Source organism: Tasmannia lanceolata, unplaced genomic scaffold (genome assembly GCF_043159265.1).
Source record: "Tasmannia lanceolata isolate RefF3 unplaced genomic scaffold, GAP_Taslan_0.1 ptg000023l, whole genome shotgun sequence".
Lineage (NCBI taxonomy): Eukaryota > Viridiplantae > Streptophyta > Magnoliopsida > Canellales > Winteraceae > Tasmannia > Tasmannia lanceolata.
This window is the reverse complement of record NW_027518700.1, coordinates 3,075,066-3,098,705: the sequence shown is the minus strand read 5'-3', so window position 1 is coordinate 3,098,705 and position 23,640 is coordinate 3,075,066. Positions and strand designations below refer to the sequence as shown.

General features: G+C 37.9%; 3 protein-coding genes across 6 annotated transcripts; 1 reads left to right on the top strand and 2 right to left on the bottom strand.

Annotated features, from left to right (window-relative positions):
- Positions 1-4,765: 4,765 nt before the first annotated feature.
- LOC143856635 (uncharacterized) lies at positions 4,766-5,344 on the bottom strand. The gene has a single exon (XM_077366903.1). It carries the CDS (start codon positions 5,342-5,344, stop codon positions 4,766-4,768), a length of 579 nt encoding a protein of 192 aa, XP_077223018.1.
- A 2,077-nt stretch (positions 5,345-7,421) lies between these two features.
- On the bottom strand, positions 7,422-9,317 carry LOC143856700 (uncharacterized). The gene is made up of 3 exons (XM_077366968.1): positions 8,783-9,317; positions 8,294-8,436; positions 7,422-7,840 (listed from the first exon to the last, which is right to left on the bottom strand). The coding sequence occupies exons 1-3, from the start codon at positions 9,039-9,041 to the stop codon at positions 7,733-7,735; spliced, it is 510 nt and encodes a 169-aa protein (XP_077223083.1). The 5' UTR covers positions 9,042-9,317; the 3' UTR covers positions 7,422-7,732.
- A 5,690-nt stretch (positions 9,318-15,007) lies between these two features.
- On the top strand, positions 15,008-22,224 carry LOC143856762 (nucleobase-ascorbate transporter 6-like). Of its 4 annotated transcripts, none has more exons than XM_077367036.1 (15): positions 15,008-15,165; positions 15,641-15,788; positions 17,052-17,149; positions 17,253-17,429; positions 17,520-17,620; positions 17,708-17,783; positions 18,027-18,086; positions 18,278-18,465; positions 19,383-19,479; positions 20,123-20,209; positions 20,302-20,360; positions 20,479-20,570; positions 21,357-21,434; positions 21,549-21,709; positions 21,806-22,224. In XM_077367036.1, the coding sequence occupies exons 2-15, from the start codon at positions 15,677-15,679 to the stop codon at positions 22,025-22,027; spliced, it is 1,608 nt and encodes a 535-aa protein (XP_077223151.1). In that variant the 5' UTR covers positions 15,008-15,165; positions 15,641-15,676; the 3' UTR covers positions 22,028-22,224. The 4 variants fall into 4 exon arrangements, with proteins under 4 accessions (XP_077223151.1, XP_077223153.1, XP_077223150.1 ...); XM_077367038.1 differs by having other exon boundaries at positions 15,020-15,140; XM_077367035.1 differs by having other exon boundaries at positions 15,074-15,230.
- The last annotated feature ends 1,416 nt before the right edge of the window (positions 22,225-23,640 follow it).

Sequence of the window (23,640 nt, the reverse complement as noted above, 5' to 3'; positions counted from 1 at the left end):
ATCATAACCCATGAATGAATTCATCTAAGATCAGTGGGGTTCACTTACATGTGAAACTGCTTTCGTTTGAGTTTAGATTATTTCTAAAACTCTTGGTTAGTCTTAAAAGTATTCTTGTTTTTTGTTGGATTACATATCTTTTTTGATATGGTGCTATGGATGATTCAATATTTTGTTTGAACATCACATTATTTATCTATTGGATTGTGCTATATGTAGAACATAGGAGGAGATTGTTGGGTATATAATATAACCCATGTATGTTATAATATAAGCCTAATAAGATAATGGACCGGTGTAGTGGGCCTATTTGGGCTAGAGCCACTAACCTATTAAAACCCTAGTGTATCTAATATATATAGGGGTTGGAGGCAACAAACTTGGTATTCCAAACTAGATACCTTGGGTGTAATGCTTCAAGCACTCTTTGCTTGACCTAATTACCTCTAACAATTTTCTGTGGATTTTCCTAATATGTCTGTGTAAATTGATGTTCGTAGTTTTTTTTTATGGGTAAGCTGGGATTTAGCGGGGACCCATACCGATTTATTAGATAAAGAGAAAGATGATACAATAAAATAAAAGCACAAAACCAACCCTAACTGGGAACATGCGAGAGAGAGAGAGGGAGAGCCAAGGCTCAACACATATGAGCGACAAACACTAAACCTAAGAGATTAAAATGCTTAATACTTGTGAATTACATATTAAGCTAATTTGGAAGGGGTATGTTCGGGTCTTTGTGGGCGTTTTGGCCAAATTTTCTTGTGAACTTCCTGCCATGATTCATTTAATTCCTTAAGTTTTGGGATCTCTTACTCACCACTATCTTCATGCTCAACTGGAATCAGGTGGACTTGATTACGTGATACATTCTTTTGGGGAGATTCTTTGAGACCTTTTGTGTTTGTTTGATCGTCCTCCTTTTCTGAGGAGGATTCTAATGACGAATCCTCTTCAGGATCGGAGTAGTCCTCTTCACTCTCTTCATCATCCGTCTTTGCATCTGAGTCTTGATTGTCATTGTCTTGGATGGCTTCTGAGTCGAGGTTTTGAAGAATGTTGAATTGATTTTCTATCTTGGATCCAGGAGAGAAAGGGGGGGGGAGGGGGGGAGTATTTGCACCATTGATTTTCTGAGGGCGCATGATCTCATTTGTGATGTTTTCCTCAACCCTGGGATCATTGCTTTTCTTTGGGACCCATTCCGTTTTTTGAACTTTTGAGGTTTTTGTACCTTTATGTTTAAGTGCTGATGGACATTGTGCTGATGGCTTCCAATCATATTCTACCTCTTGAGTTTCCATTCCACAGGGAGTTTCAAGGTTGGTTAAATTTTATGTTGAATTAGAAGGTACGGCGATTTGTTTGTACATACTGTGATGTTATTATGTTTTTTCTTTCTAAAAGGATGCATTTTGCTAGGTACCTTTTTCTTGTTTTTATGATTTGTTTACATGTGTTTATCATAATTATGAGATGTGCATCTATTAAAGTTTGTGTTGGGGTTTGTTGTGAGGAGTATTGGTGTCACAGAAAGGAAATGTTGGTTTGTTGTAAGGTATTTGGCTTTCAGAGGGTGATGTCATAAGTCATTTGGTTAAGAAAAAAATAATTTATCTTGAAAAAAGGTGGAGGAAATGAAGAATCTTAGATTGATTCTAAGGTGGTTTGAAGCAAGGTTGCCAAGGCGGGAATCGAAAGCGGGATTCGATTCGGGATTCGAAAGCGGGAATCGAAGGCTCCTGGGATGGTTGGAAGCGGGAATCGTGGTTTTGCCAGAGAGTCGACGGGGATTCGACGGGGAATCGTCGGGGAATCGCAGGAGATTCGCCGGGGAATCGCTGAGAGTCACTTGGGAGTTGGGATTCGATGGAGATTCACAGGGAATCGCCTGGGAATCGGGGTTCCTATAAAGTGGGATTCGGGGATTCGCGAATCCCCAACTCCAGGTATGAATCCTGCTTCTCTGGTTTGAAGTGGTTTTTGGTTTAAGAATGAATTTTGGGAAAAGTTCAGTGGTAGGAATCGATATGGGAGATATTGATATTAAAGCCTATGCTGAAATTTTGGGTGTGAAATGGAAAAAACTCCTGATTTCATATTATGGCCTTCCACTGAGTGTAGGAATATAAACAAACCTATTGACCTAGTGATTGAGAGAATGAAAATAAAGCTTTTTGGGAGTTATTTATCTTTTAATGGGCGTATAATTCTCTTACAAGCAGCATTGATTTTCATTATTTAAATTACCTTGGAGCGTCGCTTCAAAGTTGGAAAATTACAGCAGTATTTATGGGAAGGCTATGAGGAGAATAAGAAAGTGAAGAACTTTATCATTTGGGAGAAGGTATGCAAGCCAAGATAATTTGGAGGGTTGGAAATTGGTAATTTAAAGATGAGAAACCAGGCATTTTTCAGGAAGTAGTTGTGGAGATTTGGAGAAGAAAAAAAGCTGTCCATGACACAAAATAATTGTAGATAAATAAGGGATAGATTGGATGTGAATGGGAGAGTAGAAACATCTTATGTGTCGCTCCACACCAAGACTGTATATTTTAGTTTACCGTTGAGGGATGAGCATCAGAAAAGACGTGAGAAGAGGAGGGCATTGGAGTGTGGTGAAGATCCCAGGTCTTAGGAGAAACATCAGGCAAGATGAAATAGATAGCTTATCATCCTTTCTAGAGAAACCTGCCTCTCAGGGTCAAAGCTTTGAATGACGGTGATGGGTAAGCCAAGCACATGCAGAAGGACTAAGAAGTTCAGATTATCAAGCATACTCATTCTCTATAAGAAGGAAGAAGAGTCGTGTCATTATATCATCAATTTCTAAAGTATCCTATTGCCGCAAGATTTGGGGGACGATGCTATCTTGCTTTGGCATGCGTTGGGTCTTCCCAAAGTCTGTCAGGCTACTTGTGCTAGTTGGAGAATCAGTCCGTTTGATGACAATGGGAGAATGCTTTGGGGTTTTTCCTTATGTTGTGGTTTGGCATATTTGGATGGACGGAATTTTCAAAGAGGAATAGTCTGTTGGGAAGATTGTTATGGAGTTTTTAAGATTGTTGAGTTTGAAGGGTGCATGTTGGGGATTGCCAATAGAGGATATTCTTAGAAATTGGAGAATAATCTCTTTAGGTAAGTAGAGGCATCACTGATATGGATTACTCTGCCTCCAATCTCATTTGACCAAAATTCACTTGGCAATCCTGGTCTGCCAGGTGTGGGTTGAGTTTTAAATAAGTCTTCCGGTGAATTTATCTAGGATTTTTTCAGTCTGAGTGGTAATGATGATTCTAAGGAAGCACAGGTGAGAGCTCTCTTCACCAGCCTTTACATCTTCAACAGAGATGTCTTGATCTTTATTGGTGAGGGAGATTCAAAGAACGCGATCACTTGGCCTTGAAGCTCTTTGGGCCGATGGAGCTTAGCTATGATACGTTTTGGAAGTAAAAAATCTATGTATGGAGTTGATTCTGCCCTTAGACGTATACCAATATCTGCAAATGACATGGCATATGATCTTGCGAAAGAAGTTGTCGATAGAAAAGGTCTAGTTATTGGTAGTTCGATTCCCTTGCAATTATTACTTGTGTGTGCACAGTTATAGAGTTACAACCAGGTGACATTTCATAAGTGGTGTTGTATTTTTCTTTTCTTCATGAACAATTTTTTCTTTCTTACCATCAAAGAAGATAGAGAGTCCTAATCCTTTTCCTATAGATGATGTGCTCAACCTATTCATGTCCAACACTCTTGCTTAAAAAAATAGATGATCCGTACAACTTTAGCTGTTGTGATAAAACCTTCAATTAGTTTGTCCTGCTAATCCTGAAGTTCACAATTCAATGCTCAGATATAAGCTTGTATGGAAATTATATCTACTATTCTTTTGCTGATCCATCTTTCTTTTCATGAGGGCCCCTATTAATTTGCTGTGTAGGGAACTGCTGACCTGTTTCCCATCCCTAAAAATCTGGAAATCTGCAGTGGGATTGTCTTGTTTTGCATTTTGTCAGGGACAATCAGTATTCAGTTGGTTTCTTGCATCTATACGCTTGGCCCATCTGTCCTTTTTCTCCTTTAATTTGGTTCTCTAATTCAAGATGTTTTTTTTATTAGATGATATAAGAAGGGTTTTTTTTTTTTTTTTGAATTTGCATCCAATATTGAATACCATAAAAAAATCTTCCTTTTTTTATTGGTCAGCTGGGGCTTGGCTGGGACCCCTACCGGTTTTTTAGAAGATAAAGATATGATACAATCAGCATACAAACTCGAACCTTATCACAAGAATAGGGATACAGACCAAGAGAACAACAACAAGATCTATCCTTAGAAGCAGTATCTAAGGAAAGATATCGAAAAACTCCTAGTAACCAAGGACGTCTATCATCCTCTTACTCAACTTCCTAGCTCTTTAGCTTTTCTGCAAATTCTGATGATTCTTTCTAGCTGCCACCTGCCTCTCTTCATTTTCGTGGGGTTTGCGAGCAATATGATTTATGTGACTTGGGATTTCATCTTCCTCTGTGCTTTCATCTTCTCCCTCTTCTTCCCCTTCCGTCTCGAGCACATTAAAGGGGTCTGAAGTTGTGTTGGATGTGGGTGCGCTGGCTTTTTCAGGCTTTTGAAGAGCATTTTGGTGGGGATCTAGTTGTGGGGATTGGGGCTCGTCTCTCCAGCCTTTCATTTTCTTTTGGGATTATATCCTCAGGGTCTGGTTTCCTCTTTTCAGGAGAAGCTTTTCGATTGATGGGCCTCATTCCTTTTTCACATTTTCTTTAGCTTGCTTTTTGAGGCATGAGGAAGAGGCATGGCTGAAGGATTTGCATTCCTTACAAGAAGAGGGCCTCCATTCATACTCCACTTTCTGGTGAGTTACTCCAAGATATGTTCTGATATCAATCTGATTTGGGAGGTCTATTCCAGCTTCCACTTCGATACAGACTAGGGCGTAGCTCAGCCAAGAGGCTTCCGTCGTCTGAACATCCATGTATAGCGGATGCCCAATCTTGCTGGCTATTTTGCTTAGGCAATGGGCCGACCAAAAACTCAGATTCAGCTCGGGGAATCTCATCCATATTGGCACTGTGGAGAGGTTGAGCTTTTCAATGGCCATGCCTGGTTCCCATCTACGGAGGATCAAAGGTCGACCAACGAAGAAGTAGTTGCTTCCTTCCAAAATCGTGTCACAATCTTCATTGTTATTGAACTTGAATAGGAAGAAACCTCTATGGAGGTTGTATATTTGAAACTCCCCCTTGAGTTTCCAGGTCCTCACTAGGTGTTCTCTATGTCCCAAACCATCACAACATCTGTGGTAGAGTTTATGCAGCATCAGTTCTCTTGGGACAGTTAATCCATCATCGTGTTCTGATTTGGTTTAGACAGCTGAATTTATGCTCACATCATGTTGAGAAGATAACGGATTTTGCACTAACATGTGCATTTTAGAGATCTCATGATCCTTTAAACTTGTCAGCATCCCGCCAAACAGGTTCCTCATGTTAGGATTATTCATCAACATTGTTTTCATTGCTGCTTCAGTTCTAAACTTGATTATAAAATATTACATAGTAAAAACAATGACAATGTTTATTCCATTATCCTTGAATGGACAAGAGAGGAACATCTCAACCAACAAAATCCTCTAACTTGGAAGAGATAGGGAGAGAGAAGAACAATAAGAAGAGGATATTGAAGACAAATGATAAGAGGAATGAACTTACCAAGAGAGAGAGAGAGGGGTACCTATTTCATATCATTTTCTCGCTCCTCTCTCCATTAATCATCTTTTCTCTCTTCTTTATTTGTTTGATGAGAAAAACCCTTGTTGATTCTCATTTTTCTTGAAAAAGTGGTCTTTTCTGCCTCCGATCCTATCATTTCAAAACCTCAAACCCTCAAACCCTCAAACCTTGGATTCTGAATCCAAATTTTGAAACCTCAAGACCCAATATTTCCAAACCAAAGTACAATTAGATTTTATTTTTTTCCATTTTTCCTTTTTTTTTTGGTAGGTAAGCTGGGATCGAACCTCCGACCTCAGGGTTAGAGCTAGAGGCTCAATCCCTTCATTTGTCTTACTGACTAACCTCTCTCATGAATTTCTTCATTTGGGCTTGAGGTGGATGCTTCTTATGCATTTTATTACTTGTATCTTTGGCTGTGTCTGAGCATCACAGAAACATTTAAGTGTCCATGCAATACTGACCATAGCAGGTGCTAAGGAGTTTTGAATAAGCTCTTCATTGAATCATTCGAAAGAGACACTTGTTGGATGACAATCATGTCTAATGATATAGGCACTGCCATATTTGATAGTGGAACTCTTTCTTCAATTTGCACTTCTATTATGAGCTGTTTAAGGCTGTTACAAATCTACAAAAACTATAAACATCCAATCAGAAAAGTGTTTCTCAAAATGGGGGGGGGGGGGGGGGGGGGCTGTTATTATCCAAATATAGGATTGCAGATATCATCTCCTTGGAGGAATTGCCGGTCATAATATTGTATTTCTCTACTTTAAAGCCATGTTTCTCTTCACCGGAAAATAGGTGAAGAATGACAAAGTGAAATGTAATGCATGGAAGCTATAGAAGTTCACAATATTTTGTTCCTTCTGAACAATCACATGTAATTGGAAATTTTATAGAACTGCCATCATTTTTCATGTATGATTATGGATAGGTGCTTTTAATCAGTTAGTGATTAATTGATGCTAACTAGTTAGATATGGCAATGGAAAGCAGATATTTAGCGGCATTTTGCGTAAGGAATACGGGGAGGCCCAGGGACATTCTTTGTGGAACATTTCCCAGAAATGTTGTTAGCACTAAGGAAAAGAAAATGCTTGGCTGAATGGGACAGCTTTGTTATAAGTTCTAAACTATGTTCACCAGGACTTGGAAACCTGGACCTCCGAACTGCTAAAATGACCATGGTTAGTTTCTTCTCATCTTTATCTCTCTTATACGCATATTGCCATGTTTGTGTGTTTTGTCATGCCCCAGTTTCCACGGTTTACACACATCTATCCACCATGTATTGACAAGGTTTTAAATTTTGGTTTCGGTGCCGGTGTCGGCTCCAGCCACCATCGAAACCAAAATATTTCGGTGGAAATTTCAGCCGAAATTATGTAAAATTCAGTTAAAAATTTCTGTATTTTTAAAAATTTGATGGAAATGTCTAAATTTCGGTAGAAATCGTTAAAATTTTGTGGAAATCTTGTAAATAAGAGTGAAATAAAGTTTCGGCTGAAATTTAGGCGAAATTTTAGAATTTCCTAAAATTTGGCGGAATTTTGTAAAATTCCGATTCTATGTGAATTTCGAGTCAGCTTTAACCGAAACTGACACATTTTGGCCAAAATTTTAAACCATAATCAGCACAACTAACCCATGACACAAAAATGAATTGGAAGTTCAGTTTGCATCGGTTTGATGTATATCATGAGGTCATATCTAATTTCATTTCAAAACAGTAATTGATTTCAACATCGAACATTTTTTTCTTCTATACAAGGATTGTATTTCTGTGAAACATTTCAAATGAAGAACTTGTCCTTGACAGTATTTTGAATCAATGACCATTCTAGCCACTTCCATGATGTCTTGTTTATTCCCAAGTTCGAACAATTTTGAAAGGATAGCCAGCCTGGTTTCTGCAATCTGTTGCCTCTCTTCAGCTGCCCGTCTCTTCCGATGATTGTTGACATCGTACCTCATGAGCTTCCACCCTCCGAAATACCCTGTAATGAGGGACGCCACCGTCGTGATGGTCCAGCAGCTGACTGTTTCGCCTTAAGTTGATGTCCATCTTGTTTTGCCACCTGAAGTGTTTGACAATAGAAGAAGTGTGGTTATGAATGGTGTTAACAGTCACTTGAAAAGCTCTAAGCAGTGTTTCAAAACGTGGATGTGTGTCAAATCGTGGCCAAAGCAATTTTAGTTGACTCGGCACGACATGATCAAGTATGCGGTTGATTCGGTCATAACTCAAGAGAGTTGAAGGACTTTTTGTTGATTTTTTTAGGGAAAACGCAGACTCAGACAAGAATGCAGCCAAGGTAGAATGGATTCGACTTGGGGGAGTACACGATGATGCGGGGGAGTCTTGAAACTATGGCTCTAAGTGTGTGTGTGTGTGTGTGTGTGTGTGTGTGTGTGTGTGTGTGTGTGTGTGTGACAACATACACTAGATCATTCCCCATAAGTTAATGGAATATGGATTAAACCAGACCAAAAATCCCTTCAATATCAACAAATGCATACAAGAGGTTCACCTGATTCATCTCCATTTCAGGCCTTGCATCAGTTACACATTCCAAACTCTGCATCTCCCTCTCCATCTCTTGCTTCTTGATCGATTCTGATTGGTTCTTTTTCGTCCTCACATACTTCTTCGCCCACAATCCTTTCATAACCTCTGCAACCCAAAAACATATAAGTAATTGTAAACAAACCATTGTTTCAAAACACGGATGCAGGTCAAAATGCGGCTGAAGAAAATCCTAGTCGACTCGGCACGATGCGGTCGAGTACTCGGTTGACTCGGTCATAACTTGGGAGAGTCAGATGAGTTTTTATTGATTCTGTAGAACAAAATGTTGCCAAGGTAAAAGGGAGTCGACTCGTTGGAGTCCACGACGACGCTAGGGAATTTTGAAACTATGAAACAAACAGTTTCTTCAAAACAGAACTCCTCTACTACACATCTAAAGTAAGGATGAACAATGAAGAACATATACAGAAGAAGAAGAATAAAACCAGACCTTGAGTGGTGACTAGCCTATAAACTTGGCCTGGAACAAGCATATCCTTTGGCCGTAGAAGCTTCACGCGCGTGAAACGCATACCATTGTTCCCATGCTTATCTTCCTCTGGGTGACATAGAGTAACTAGCGCGACATAATGACCCGGGTTACTTCTCATCACTTCTCTTGTCATAATTGGCCAATATAACCTTTCTACTCTCCCTCCATGGTGTTGTATCACCACAATCGCCGCATCGGCTGCCTGGCAATTCCCCATCTCTCTGTGTTTGTCTCAAGAAGAAGAAGAAAAAAGTACTGAGGTTAAATGTTTGAAGTCTTTGTTTTGCAGGTGATGAGAATAGAACATGAGATTTTAGGAAGAAGAAAAAGGGATAGGAGAGTCTCTTCTCTCTCTTTATCAAGAGAAGGGAAGATTTGCGTTTGAATGCTTTGCTATTAAGAAAGAAAATGGAGAAGAAGATAGATGAGTGAGAGATTGAGGACTTGAAATGCTCACAGGTCTCTTTCTATTACAACCCATTACCTCTTTTTGTCTAAGGCCCCAATCAACTACCTGCAATTATCAACCAACCGATGTTTCATTATTCTTCATTTTAACTGTGTGCTGTATATATCACTACTATTTTTATGACTACTGATATTGGCACTACCATGTTTTGATAATTGCACTAACTCGCCTTGTCTTATATTACTTATCCAGCTGTCAGAGCTTATCATGATTACCAAAAGAGATCTTAGAAGCTAATTAAAAGGAAAAGGCAAGGTGAGTTTGTGCAATTATCAAAACAAGGTATTGCCAATATCAGTAGCCTTTTTTATAGCACCGTTCATGTTAGGAATGCCAGCTTGGCTTGAAGGATTAAAAGCTGAAAGCTGCATGAAAATGCTGTTTTTCTTTTTTCTTTTTTTTCTTTTGTTATTTTCTTGATGTTAGAAAATTTTATTTCGAGAACCACAAGGAAAGTGATTCATGATCAAGACAGTTGATCTTGTAAAACATAATGAGGTCTAGGCACAAGGTATGGGCCCCATCCAGAACAAACATTCCATGGACAAGATAAAAGGGATAAAAAATCAATGGTTTAGCTTTTCTTGGGTGAACCCTACACGAGATGATGGGTCAATGGCCTAAGATCATCCAATCAAGGTGTTGATCAACGGATCTGATCATGTACATTAGCTACAAGCTGGGCCAATTAGTGTCTTTTAGGAAGGAACCTAAAAGAACCCTCCCTTTGGCTGCTTATATTTATATCTCCTTGTTTTGGTAGCATGCAACCCCCCCCCTCCCCCCCGGGTTTTAGACTTGTTCGTTGTAGAAGTCAAAAATAACGTGGACTCGGACAAGAACGTGGCCAAGCTAAAAAGGAATCGACTCGGGGGAGTCTAGACTCGGGGGAGTCTATAATGATGCAGGGGAGTTTTGAAACCATGGCTCTAACTCTCTTAGTGTGTGTATGACAATGTACACCAGATCATATCACATAAATGAATGGAACGTAGATTAAACAGACCAAAAATCCCTTCAATATCAACTAATACAAACAAGGGGGGGTTCACCTGATTAATCTCCATTTAAGGTAAACTAAAACACCCCTCTCTTTGTAAAGGGCAAATAATATATTTGCCCCTTTTTCTTCCCCGGACCCCAGGTCACCTCCTAGTGTAAAAACAGTAGTCATAATTCATAAATACACCTGAGAGAATGGACGAGAAGAGAAGGGGATGAATCTTTCACTTTCCTAAGATGCTATCTATGGGGTAACGTTTGCACATGGTGGGACCAACCATGGACGGACCACAATACAAAAATCACACTAATCAGTCAGACGACTATTGCTGTAAATCTTGTGATTCATGAGCTATAGGGCCCACCATAATGGACTATCTAACTCATTCGACCATGTTTTGATATCCACACTCCCTTGTTTTGATTAATGGCAATCTTCGCTTTATTGGACACTCCTTAGGTTGGTTGTTAATAACTTTTGGGGATGAGGAATGATAGATGCAAGGCCCCTCTTTATGTAAGGGCTAAAGAAGGGCGCTTGAATAGATCCACGTCAGATGTTTACTTATCGATTTGATTAATCTAATCAAATAGATTACTTGCTGAGTAAGAAATTATACTAAAATTGCACTTAATTGAATGCTAGATAGACATTAAAGTTTTCAAAGATGTGTCTGATTATTCAATTGACTAATTATTACATAAACCCATCTTGTAAATCTAGGGTTCTTACTAGAGCCCAAAAGAGAATAGTGGAATGCTAGAATCAAAGATCACTGTGATTCTTCATTTGACCAATTTGTTACATAAACCCATCTTATAAATCTAGGGTTCTTACTAGAGAAAGGCATTAAATGTTTTCAAAGATGCTTATGATTTCTCAATTGACTAAGTTATTACACAACCAATCTTGTAAATCTAGGGTTCCTAACTGTGCAAAACATAGTACTACAAAAAGCATTAGTGTTTTTTCAAAGATGCCTATGATTATTCACTTGACTAAGTTATTACATAACCCACCTTTTAAATCTAGGGTTTCAAAGATAAACTAGGTTTAGATGTCATTTATTTGGCCATGTGGAAATGTTGGGGACCTAGGGCTCAGAAATTCAAGGACATGCCCAAACTTCTTTTTCAAGGACCCAAAGGAGAAGACGTGGAACCATACTTTACTTGAAGGACCATATTGTTAGGCTGATTTAAATATGCACAAGTGGGTTTCTTTGTTCATAAATTTTAGTGTGTGGGATAACATATTTTGGGCCCAATTTCATTTTCTAATCATGTGGTTGGAAGATGTAGACCTGTTTGGGTAGGCTAGACGTCCAATACTAATTGTGGGCTCCACCATAAATGATCACCTCTAGAGTGTGATAAATTCACATGCACTGAATGTTCAATGTATAAACTATGATTCTTCTAATAATTATCACAAGAGAGAACATAGAAAGCACCTAGGAAATTGCAGGATGCAAAAGTGATTAGGCATTACTGTCTACATGTTAGATCGCTATTAATTGTGATTGTTGGGAGTTCCATTGTAAAGCAAAGATCCCACATTGGAAAAGTGAACGGATATGGAAGGGTGAGTTATACTCGAGTCTCAACAAGTGTTATCAGAGCTCGGGCGCACAGCAACCTTGGTGCAGCTCTCTTTAGATTGCATGAATTTTCTAGAAGAGTATAGAAAGGAAAATATTTCTATAATTTCCAACATTTTTTACATAATAAAAAAGATAATCTGAACCAACCATATTCAATTTTTTACTTTGAGGGATTTTCAATCTTTGATAATATCCTTCTCAATTACCCATAATCATATCATTCCCCTCTAAAATGTGGAGAGAAAATTTTTTCCTCTGGAAATTTTTTTTCCATAAAAAATGTTTTTCTTTCAATCCAAACAAGGCACGGAGTATGGACAGAATTCCCCGGGGAAGATCTTGTAGCTCCCATGTTGGTTCCGCATGGAGAGGGAGATTGTTGGGGATTCCACTTGAAAGCGAAGATCCAACATCGGAAAAGTGAATTGATATGGAAGGGAGAGTAAAAGTGAATTGTGGCAGACTTTAACGCTTTTTTATGTCAAACCACATTACAAGTGGGGCGCATAATCCTACACGGGGGTGAAAAAATCATCTCCTAAATGTCAAATATAGCTTTGGTTATATCGACTCCCCAAATTGATAAATCGACTCCCCATGAGTCTATCTCTCTCCTCACTGCCCTTCCTTTATCTACCACGTGGCAACCAGTCATGGTCCCGTCCATTCTATTCCAATGCGTCCCGAACCAGGCAGTCCCCAGTCGGCCAGTCCATCCATTTTAGCTGTGTTCATCATGGCGCAGTAGTGATGGCAATTTACCCATAAAAAATAAGAAAAAAAAGTAGTGATGGCATATACTATATACATAAAAACTGTGTATACGAGAGAGAAGTAGAGTGATAGCATACACAAAAAAACAGTGTATGCATATATAGAGATTTCATACGGTGTGTAAGCCCTTATAGTTCACGAAGTACTGTACGGACAGCACTATAGGATGATCCAAACCGTCCATATGATGGACCATAACGTAAATAGGTGTGTAAGCCCTTATAGTTCACGAAGTACTGTACGGACAGCACTATAGGATGATCCAAACCGTCCATATGATGGACCATAACGTAAATAGGCTGTGCCCAAAAAATCATTTCCGTAGGATGAACCTAGCCCTCCGATCTATAGAGATTTCCATAAATACAGTTCCTCTATAGATCGGAGGGATAGAATCATCCCGTGGAAATGATTTTTTGGGAACAGCCTATTTACGTTATGGCTCATCATATGGACGGTTTGGATCATCCTACAGTGGGGTCCGGACAGTACTTCGTGAAAAATAAGGGACTATAAGGGCTTACACCGTATAAATTCTCTACATATATATACATACAAACTGTGTATGAGAGAAGAGAGTCAAATATCAAAAATTCAATTCTGAAGTAGGCCCCAACTTTTGCATGGAATGTGGGCCCCACCGAAGGTGTCGTGTAATGAAGCGAAAGCAAACTCTCCACGTTTCTCTTTTGTTTTTTCTCGCTCTCCACTCAAAAAAATATCTAATTTTTTTTTATTTTTTTATATTTCCATTTCTGTCCTTATCTTCATATTGGAGGTAAAAATACTCATATGCCCTTTTTCTTACTAACAATGGCAAAACCTCACATCTAAATTTAAAGTGATTCTCAAATCAACCGCGAGGTTTTGGATTCCAGAATCAAGAATCAGAATCGGTATCAATTCAAGCTAAAGGCGAGGTTTTGGATTTCCGAAATCAAGAATCCGAATCGGAATCCTACCCTAATTCTCTTGGATATAGAATGTACAAAATATCAATCAGAATATAAAATGGGAAATGTTATCAGCACTCACTCCTCACTTTATTAAAAGTATGGGGTATGGCCCGCCCGTACCATAGGATGATCAGAACCGTCCATTAGATGGGCCACAGCCTAAATAGGTTGTAACCCAAAAATCATTTCCACAGGTTGGTCCTTACCCTCTATAGATCGGAGGGTTAGGATCAACCTATGGAAATAATTTTTGTGGCACTACCTATTTAGGCTGTGGCCCATCTAATGGACGGTTTTGATCATCCTATAGTACGGGCGGGCCATACCCCGTACTTTTAATGAAGTGAGGAGTGCCCTCGTCAAAATACAGTAGCGCTGATAACATTTTCCTATAAAATTTAAGTTTTATTTTCTAATAAAAACTTCATTCCGACCATAGCGGAATAAGAATACCGTATCTTTGGATAGGAAACATATTCTAAAAAATTTCGTCCTTTAATTCCGCATCGGTATCATTCATTTTATTCTTTTTTTTTTCTTGAACAAAACATCAGAATAGGGCGGAATTAAAATAGGATATCAATTCCAGGGTCCATGGCGGAATGATGTAGGCGCGCCTACACATATTATAAGATCCAAGAGCCACATAGATCACTCCTCTACATTTACATAACGAAATCTTAATAACCTAAGATACCTCTTTCTACATAGCATACACACAACAGGCAAATGATCTATTATATAAAGGGATTTGCTAGGGTCCATCGTAGAAGGTAGTTCACGGACCGGCTGTTGCATGAGAGAGCAGCCACCTCAGATTAATTAAATGAATAAGACGAAATCTGTTGAAAAGTGGCTTTTTCACTTATAAGCATGGTTTCAAATTTCAGTTTCGGAATGCGTTTCAATCCAGACCGAAACCCAAAAATTTGAAATTTTGGCCTAATTCCAACGAAATCAATTAAAATAACATTTTATCTCGTACAAAATTTCTGCCAAAATGTCAACCGAAATTTTGGGAAAATATTAAATAACAAACAGAGTTGAGATTTTGGGGTGAAATTCCTTAAAATTTGGACGAAATTTCAGGAAAAATGAAATTTTGATTGTAATGTTTCGGGTATACCCGATTTCGGCCGCTACCGAAACCCGAAATTTTGGTCAAAATTTAAAACCATGCTTAAAAGGGCATTTTTTTTAAGTTATTTGCAAAATTTGCTCGAATGTGACAACTCACTCTATGTCTAAATTGTCAGATTAAAATTCTAAAAGACTGGTTTTGTAAATAAATCAAAGAAAAAGCCTTCTTTTACAAAAATCCTCTAAAATAAATTACTTTTCCGGTTTTTATTTTTATTTTTATAGGATGGTAACTGAATTGTGGCTTTGTGGGGCAGACAGGGTTTGGGAAAAGAAATGTGTCGGTTGCCCATGATTTTTTTCTCATTTCAAGTTACAACTTTGCTGCACACTACAATGTATTGTAATTGCATTTTAGAGAGAAAAAGAGTGTGAGATTTCTTTGCTTTTCTCAAGGTTTGTTTATCTTAATCTTTGCAACCTTAGTAGCAGAAAAACAAAGTACAGAGAGGAAAGCCAGAGTACATTCCTTTTCATTTAAAGATTTCTGGTTTTTTGCTTTCTTTTTACCTTTTGGGTTTTTTCCTTTTTCCTTTTCTCTCTCTGTTTTGGAGTGAGTTTGGGCTGTAAAAGTACTGGGTTCTGGTGTTTATATCAAATTCATTTGTCAGAGAATTTTGACTTTTGATGCCTTTTGTTTTTTGGGTTTTGAGGGTCTAATTTTGTTGTTGTTGGGAGTTGGGAGAGTTGGGTTTTGCTTGGAGATTGTGGGTCTTGGATTAGTTATTTGTTTTTTGAATATCTGAGGCTATTTTTTTGGGGGGTTTTTAGTGTTGGAGAGTTGGGTTTTGCTTGGTTGGGATTTTGATTTTGTGGGGTGTCAATTTTGGTGTGGTGTTAATAGATTTCTGATTTGTTTTGTGTTTTGAAGATTGTCTAAGGTTGATAAAAAAGTAGAAGAAGAAGAATGTCAGGAGGAGTAGTGGTAGCGGCGCCAAAACACGATGAGCTTCAGCCACATCCAGTGAAGGATCAGCTGCCTAATGTTGCTTACTGCATAGCTAGTCCTCCTCCATGGCGTTAGTTTTCTTTTTATCTCCTATTCTTACTTAATTTTCTGCAGCACTGGACCCATTTTTTGTGTGGAAATAACTGATGACTTTTTTTAAAAAATTTAATTTTGGTTGAAACTCATGCAACCATTGTAGTTTATTTATTCATCTTGAGACCCATTTTGGGGTTTCCTATTTTTTTTTTTTTTTTTGAATGCTATTCCTCTGATTTTTTATTTAAACTCCATTTTTTTGTTTATAATTCATGTTTTTTTTTAAAAATTTTTATTTTGGTTGAAACTCATGGAACAATTGTACTTTAATTAGTCATCTTGAGACCCATTTTGGGATTTCCTCTGATTATTATTTTTTTAATGATATTCCTCTGATTTTTGCTGAAACTTCAATTTTTTGTTTATAATTTTTTTAGCCTGGAATTTCTGTATTAACCCGTGGCACCTTAAATTTTATTAATAAGAATAAAAGATACAGTATAATAAAAGATACAGGATGAGGATGTAAAACCTTGCCTCTAGCCCATCCTACAAGAATAATAAGATTTTTGTTTTTAATTTTTTATTTAACTGTTCCTTTGATTTTGTTCAAACTCCAAACTTTTCCCTTTTTATATTTAGGCTTGTTCCTTGTTTGCATTTTCCTCTGATTTTTTCTTCAACACCCCCTCCATTCTTTTAATTTTTTTATGAAAAGCTCATCTGGATTTCTATTTTTATATTTTGAAAATTGAATCCAGTTTTCGTTCAATTTTGTTGATATCCATTTACATTTATATCTCTTATTCTATATTTTAATGAACCTTAATGCTTGTTTATTTGCTTAGGCTCCGTTTCTTTCGGTGTAAAATGGATGTAAAACAAATTTTATGCCCATTTTTAGTGTGAAAATGGGCGTAAAATCTGTTATTACGCCCATTTTCCGCCAAAAGAAACGGAGCCTAATTTTGAAACCTGTGAGTTTTTTCTTTGTTTTGTTTCAATTGATTGAATTTCCATAAAAAAAAATTGGTATGATTTTTTTTTCCGATCTGGGTGGTTTTTTTTACGCAGCGGAGGCCATTCTCCTGTAAAATGGATGTAAACCAAATTTTATGCTCATTTTTTAGTGTGAAAACGGGCGTAAAATCTATTTTTACGCCCATTTTTGGCCAAAAGAAACTGAGCCTAATTTTGAAACCTGTGAGTTTTTTCTTTGTTTTGTTTCAACTGATTGAATTTCCATAAAAAAATGGTATGATTTTTTCGTCCGATCTGGGTGGTTTTTTTTATGCAGCGGAGGCCATTCTCCTTGGTTTCCAACATTACCTGGTCATGCTAGGTACCACTGTTATCATTCCCACAGCTCTAGTGCCTCAAATGGGAGGACGAAATGTAAGACTACATAACATTTGATAAAAACTTCTCTTTCATTTATTCTTTTCCTTTACTTGTTCATCTGGTCATTCCAACAATAACCACCATTTGCTTTTCATAGGAGGAGAAAGTTAGGGTGATCCAGACGCTACTGTTTGTCGCCGGTCTGAATACACTGTTCCAAACTTTATTTGGATCTCGATTACCCGCTGTAATTGGAGGGTCATATACCTTTGTTGTGCCCACCATTTCGATAATTTTGAATGATCGATATAATGATATCATAGATCCCCATGAGGTAATGGTCTAACTCTATCCTTTGTGTTTACCAATTTTCTATGTTGATTTGATTCTGAATTATGAAACTTGTTTTTCTGATGCTGTGCAGAAATTCAAGCGAATCATGCGTGGGACTCAGGGTGCCCTGCTTATGGCGTCGATTCCTCAGATTATCATTGGCTTCAGTGGTCTTTGGCGCTTTGTCTTGAGGTTGGTTTTGTATTAGGATTGCAGTATGGAACCATCTGATGTTTTGCTCATTAAGTGCGTATCATTTAGCTCTTCATATTTGCTCAGGTTCTTAAGTCCACTCTCCGCAGTCCCTTTGGTAGCCCTAGCAGGGTTTGGGCTTTATGAGCTTGGCTTCCCCGGGGTAAGCATTCTTAGGAAGGGACTATAAGTATGTGTGTATGTACCTGTGTGTGAGTATTTCATTTATTTGATCCATGTTTGGTAGTTGACCAATTTCTAAGTTGTTTCTTTTTTAATAACAGTAGGTTTATCTTGTCTTTATTTATTTCGAGATGACCTCTGTAGTTTACGTTACTTGTTCAAGATTCTTCCCTACCCCATCATTTGTTTTATATATCTGAAAACTCTTTCCTTTAATGCTTAGGTTGCAAAATGTATTGAGATTGGTCTTCCACAGTTAATTGTGCTAATACTCATTTCACAGGTAACATATTTGGATATGTTTCACCCGAATCTCATTTTTACTTCTACAATTCAATTAGCATCTTCTGATTAATTAAGCACTGACAGCAACCTATATCCCTGGCTAGTCCTTGTTTTCTAGTTTTGTTTGAGCAAGATCTTTTAATTTCCTTCAAATCTAATAAAGATTTATTTGGAAATTCTTGTTTGCAGTATATACCCCATGCAATACACAAACGGAGTAATCATGTTTTTGATCGATTTGCTGTTATCTTTTCGGTTATAATTGTGTGGGTATATGCATACTTTCTCACAGTGGGTGGTGCATATAAGCATTCACCACCAAAGACTCAGCTCCATTGCCGTACTGATCGTGCCGGACTTGTTGGTGCTGCTCCATGGTAAGGGTAATCCCTGCTATTTGACCTACGTTGAAATATATGCTCATGTTACTCAGTACTAGGTTATTTCTCCTAAGTTTAGTGCTTCTTTATCTCATGAATCTTGGATGCAAATGCTTCTAATTAATATTGAGGTGATCAAGGTCCAATTTTATCCCAGGATTTACAATAGAGCCATTGTCACTTTACCCTGCATGATTTTTGTTGTCATTTATATTTCTTGATATTGCTGGTATAGTGGTATGACATGTCAATATTCGTTGCTCTGTGACCAAAGTGCAAGGTCCATTTATAAGATCATCTGAAACTTCTCCCTTTCTTACCTCCATATAGCCACGAGCCATTCTAGCTAGAATTTGAAACTAATATCAGCATCAAATCAGGTGGTTGTTACTTTATTAGAACTGGTTTGACTGTTCCTTGTCCTTTTCAGCAAGTGCTAGCTATGTTCTTGAATGATTTTTTGGTACAGTTTTAGACTGAGCTGGTGTCCAATGGTTCTAAATTTCGGCCGAAATACCGAATTTTCGGATTTCGGCTGGGACAGACACCGAAAGTACATAAATTCGAAATTTCGGCTAAATTTCTGTTAATTTACAAGATTTCCACCAAAATTGCTGAAATTACATAATTTTGGCCGAAATCTTGTAAAATACCAAAATTGTTTTTCTAAATTTTACATGATTTCGGCCGAAACCGAAAATTTTTCAGTTGTGGCTGAAACTGACCCCGAAAGTCGAAACCGATATTTAAATCCTTGGTGCCCACTAGATGCTATATTCTGCATACTTTGATTAGTTTGCTTTGTAAATTTCATAAAAACTGCTCTATGAAGCCTTGGCATTCTTTTTGTGGACTAACATGAGCCTTTTTTTAATATCAATTGGCTCTTTCTGGGGTCTGATTGATGTCTACAGGATAAGAGTTCCATATCCATTTCAATGGGGGACACCCACATTTAATGCAGGAGAAGTATTTGCCATGATGGTTGCTTCATTGGTTGCTCTTGTGGAGGTCTGTTCTCTGTGCTTATAAACTGATGAGTGTGAGGCCTTATTAGATGTTTTGATGATGATTCCCCCTCTGTTGGCAATTTTTAGTTAGAACTCTATTCATACTGTTATACTTTGCATGTCTATGCATTCTTACTCATAGTTGTCAAACTCTTACGAGTAGTAAGAGTCAACTCCCGAGTCGAGTCGAGTCGTTGGGCTTTCGGGGTGACTCGCCTCTGTTGTAGACTCGTTCCAGTCGTCTGGTGAGTCGAACAAGTCGTTGGGAGTCGATTCGAAAAAATAAGACTCTTACGAGTCGAGTCTCTGGGCCTAGCATATACAAGCATATACTTATTTATATTTTTGGCTTGGAACTTAGAACTTAATTATTTTTGTGCATGCAAGTTACAAGGATATACTTATTTATATTTTTGGCTTATTGCTTTATCTACTTGCTATTGGGTTATATTTTTTACATGCTTCATCTTTTGTTATATAATTATATTTTTTTCAACTAAATTCATGTTCTTGTCAAAAACTCTTGTGAGTCATAGAATTAAGAAATCGAGTCACGATTCGAGTCACGGGTTGACAGCTATGTGCATACTGTCTCAAACTGATAACAATTTTTATGTTCTTATATACTTTCCATGATAATGCAGTCCACTGGTACTTTCATTGCCGTTTCTAGGTATGCAAGTGCAACTCCATTGCCACCTTCTATTCTCAGTCGTGGCATTGGTTGGCAGGTAATTAGAAGTTTCGGTTGCAGGCCTCTCTGTTTATTGATTAGTTGAATGTTGAACTGCTGCTGGACGTGCCTCCGTGATTTTTTTTTCAGGGAATTGGTATCTTTTTGGATGGGTTGTTCGGAACAGCAAGTGGTTCCACAGTGTCCGTGTAAGACTTACTGTGAGAAACACCTGTCTTTATGAGCATGTTTTGTTGATTACTGATAGGTAATTTTTTTTTTTTGGGGGGTTCGCTAGAAAGTTTCACTTGGTTTATCATTCTACAGTGAAAATGCTGGTTTGTTAGCGTTGACACGTATTGGCAGCCGGAGAGTTGTGCAAATATCAGCCGGATTTATGATATTCTTTTCTCTTCTTGGTAAGCTGTTCATGTGTATCATACTATCATGTATCAGGCCCCATGCATGTGTTTATGCTTTTGGGTGGATAGAGGATAGACCTATGCAAACACAATAGCCATTACAATGCAATTGTTCATTACAGATCTCCATCCACCTGGGCGGTTTTGTACAAGTTCTTTACTCTTAATCTTAAGAGTTAATTGTTACGAAACTGCTAAATCAGTGGCATAGACATTAGACTAATATAAATCAATATTGTGATATCCAATTATTGATTTTCTGTGGTTCCCATTTCACATTTACTGTTTTGGACTATGATAGAAGCGACTTATTGCATGGATGGTTACTTAAGTTCTTGGTGATATTTAGTGTACTGTTTTACAAAATCTGCATGAATATATAAATTATGGCATCATTTGACTATTGTTGTAACTTTGCCCCCATTTTGTAAGATGAGAATGAGTTTTATACATCTAAAGAATTGAATACCGCTGAGTCCAGAATTCTTAAAATATATAAGTGAAAAATGCACCTGGAAGGCCTAGCACCTCAGACCACTGGAGGGGTATTGTGCATCAAGTGCATGTAGCGTGCGTGTGGATAACCTTGATTAATTATTGAAGGATAGAAGTTTAGTATAAATTTTAGTCAGATTCTATCAGTTCTAAGAACTGCTCTATTAATTGTTGATTGCAAGGATATCTAATGTGGGTGATCTAGGAAGCAAAATGTTGGGACTATCTGAGTTGATTTTCCACTTACTAAGAACTCGGTTTGAATTGCAAATCGTTCGGGCATTGCAGGAAAATTTGGAGCCATCTTTGCTTCCATTCCAGCGCCAATTGTTGCGGCATTGTATTGCCTTTTCTTTGGCTATGTAGGTAAGTATTTTGATGTAAAAAGCAGCTTTGTATTTGGTATCCCTGGTTTGCCTTTGACTCACTACAAGCTCTTCACACATCTTGATATCATAAATTTTTATCGTGCATGAACAGGTTCCGCAGGTCTCAGTTTCCTTCAGTTTTGCAATCTCAACAGCTTCAGAACAAAATTTATCTTAGGATTCTCTATTTTCATTGGCTTATCAGTGCCACAGTACTTTAATGAGTTCACGGCGGTTGCTGGCTATGGTCCGGTCCACACCCGTCATAGATGGGTATGCATAGAACCTTTCATCTTGCTTGAGTTGTAGTTTATATATTTAATCCCATGTTTGGTTGGTTAGTAACTGAGAGCCCCACTTATTTTGCAGTTCAACGATAGCCTGAACGTGCCGTTCTCTTCAAAAGCGTTTGTTGGAGGTGTTGTTGCATTCTTTTTGGACAACACCTTAGATCGGAAAGACAGCTCAGTAAGGAAAGATAGAGGTTATCATTGGTGGGATAAGTTCCGTTCGTTTAATAACGATCCCAGAAGTGTGGAATTCTACTCCCTACCTTTCAAACTCAACAGATTCTTCTATCGATCGGTCTGATTTTGTTCCCAAGAGCTCTTTAGGCAGCAATATAATGTTTTTTCTGTCAGTCTACTAGACAGCATAGTGGTATAAATGAATCCCGTTACAGGATGCATCTTTTGCATTTTTATATGTCTTTTTGTGTATATTTGATGAGTAAAATGGATTCTAGTAGCCTACAAAAAAAAGGAAATTTATTACTTTCTATTACTGGATTTGATCATGTTTTTGTGCTTTGACATTCACCCTTTGTTCTTTTTTTTAGATCTATGGAATGAAATATCATCGATCATATTCTTATCTTCGGATCAGTTGCCCCAGTACCCCTGGAAAATGATTGAATTTGCTTCAGGCAAATTGGTCGATAGCTACATTAGTAATGATAATGTTTGAGTGCTTGATGTGATCCTGCTAAACTTCCTATGAATTAGACGTCATTCGAAGTCAAACACAATAGAGGGCATGAGGCATCGCCCAATTATAATTATTAAAACTACAATATTACAATGTTCTTAGAAATTTTAGAAAAATAGCTAGTAATATAAGCATGCTATTGCTATATCCAGTATGTTTTGTGCTATATACCTTGTATTGCTCCTTCCAAAGTTGTCAAAGTTTGGGGCATCCAAGCTCCACCTAGGATTTGTGCCGTCGGTTGGGCTGCGGTTCTGGTAAGAATTCAAACTCTTGACTTCTTGAGGGCCCGTGAGATGTTGATTGTGGATCATTGTGCACTCTGTATTGACGCTGAGTAATCAGCCTAACATATTTTTATGCATTGCAAAGTGGCTAGAGTATGGAGTCGTATCTTATTTAGATTTGAGATTTCATTGGTCTTCCCTGCCAACCTTATTGATTTGTTGGAATGTTGGTCCGTAGTTCCTTGTGAAAAAAAAGGGGGTGGGGGGGGGGGGGGGGGGGGGGGGTTTGCTAGGGATGAGCAGGGTGCTGTGATATGGGCATTCTGTGGTCCATTAGGTTAGGTGTAGCCGATGCTAATGAAGCTGAAGTGCAAGCTGTACATGAATACAGTTTCTTGATAAGGTTGATCTCAATAATGATTTAAGGGGACTCTCTTAATGTGATTTGATGGCGTAGGGGTTCTCATTCGTTTCTTTGGAGATTTGCTGCTTATTTTGATGAGATTCTGGATAGGGTGGGCAATGCTAATGTATATTTCGTTCATGTTCGGCGGTCGGCCAATGAAAAAGTTGATATATTAGCTAGAGAGGGTGTTTCTAGGGTGGAGGTGGACTTGTTTGATTTTCTCCCCTCTTAGCTGTTATCTTTTCTTGTTCATATTGGGATTGTATATGTATTTTTTCCCTTGTTTTTTTCATAATTCCATGTATAGACCTCCTCGGTCTTTTTTCTTGGAATGAAATCTTTTTCCACTCAAAAAAAAAAAAAAAACATATATTGGATTATGTAGTATGTTAATATCTTTTCCTTTTTTCTTTTTTCTTTTGAGTTAGATAACCGTTTTATTAATAAAGAAATGAAAAGATAGACCTCTAAAATGTTACGGATGGGGGTATACGTTGTCCCTCACCTAGATTATCTATCCTAATGCCATCTATGGCCAAAGCGTCAGCCCTACTATTGGCCTTCTTAAATCACATTTTTAAAAT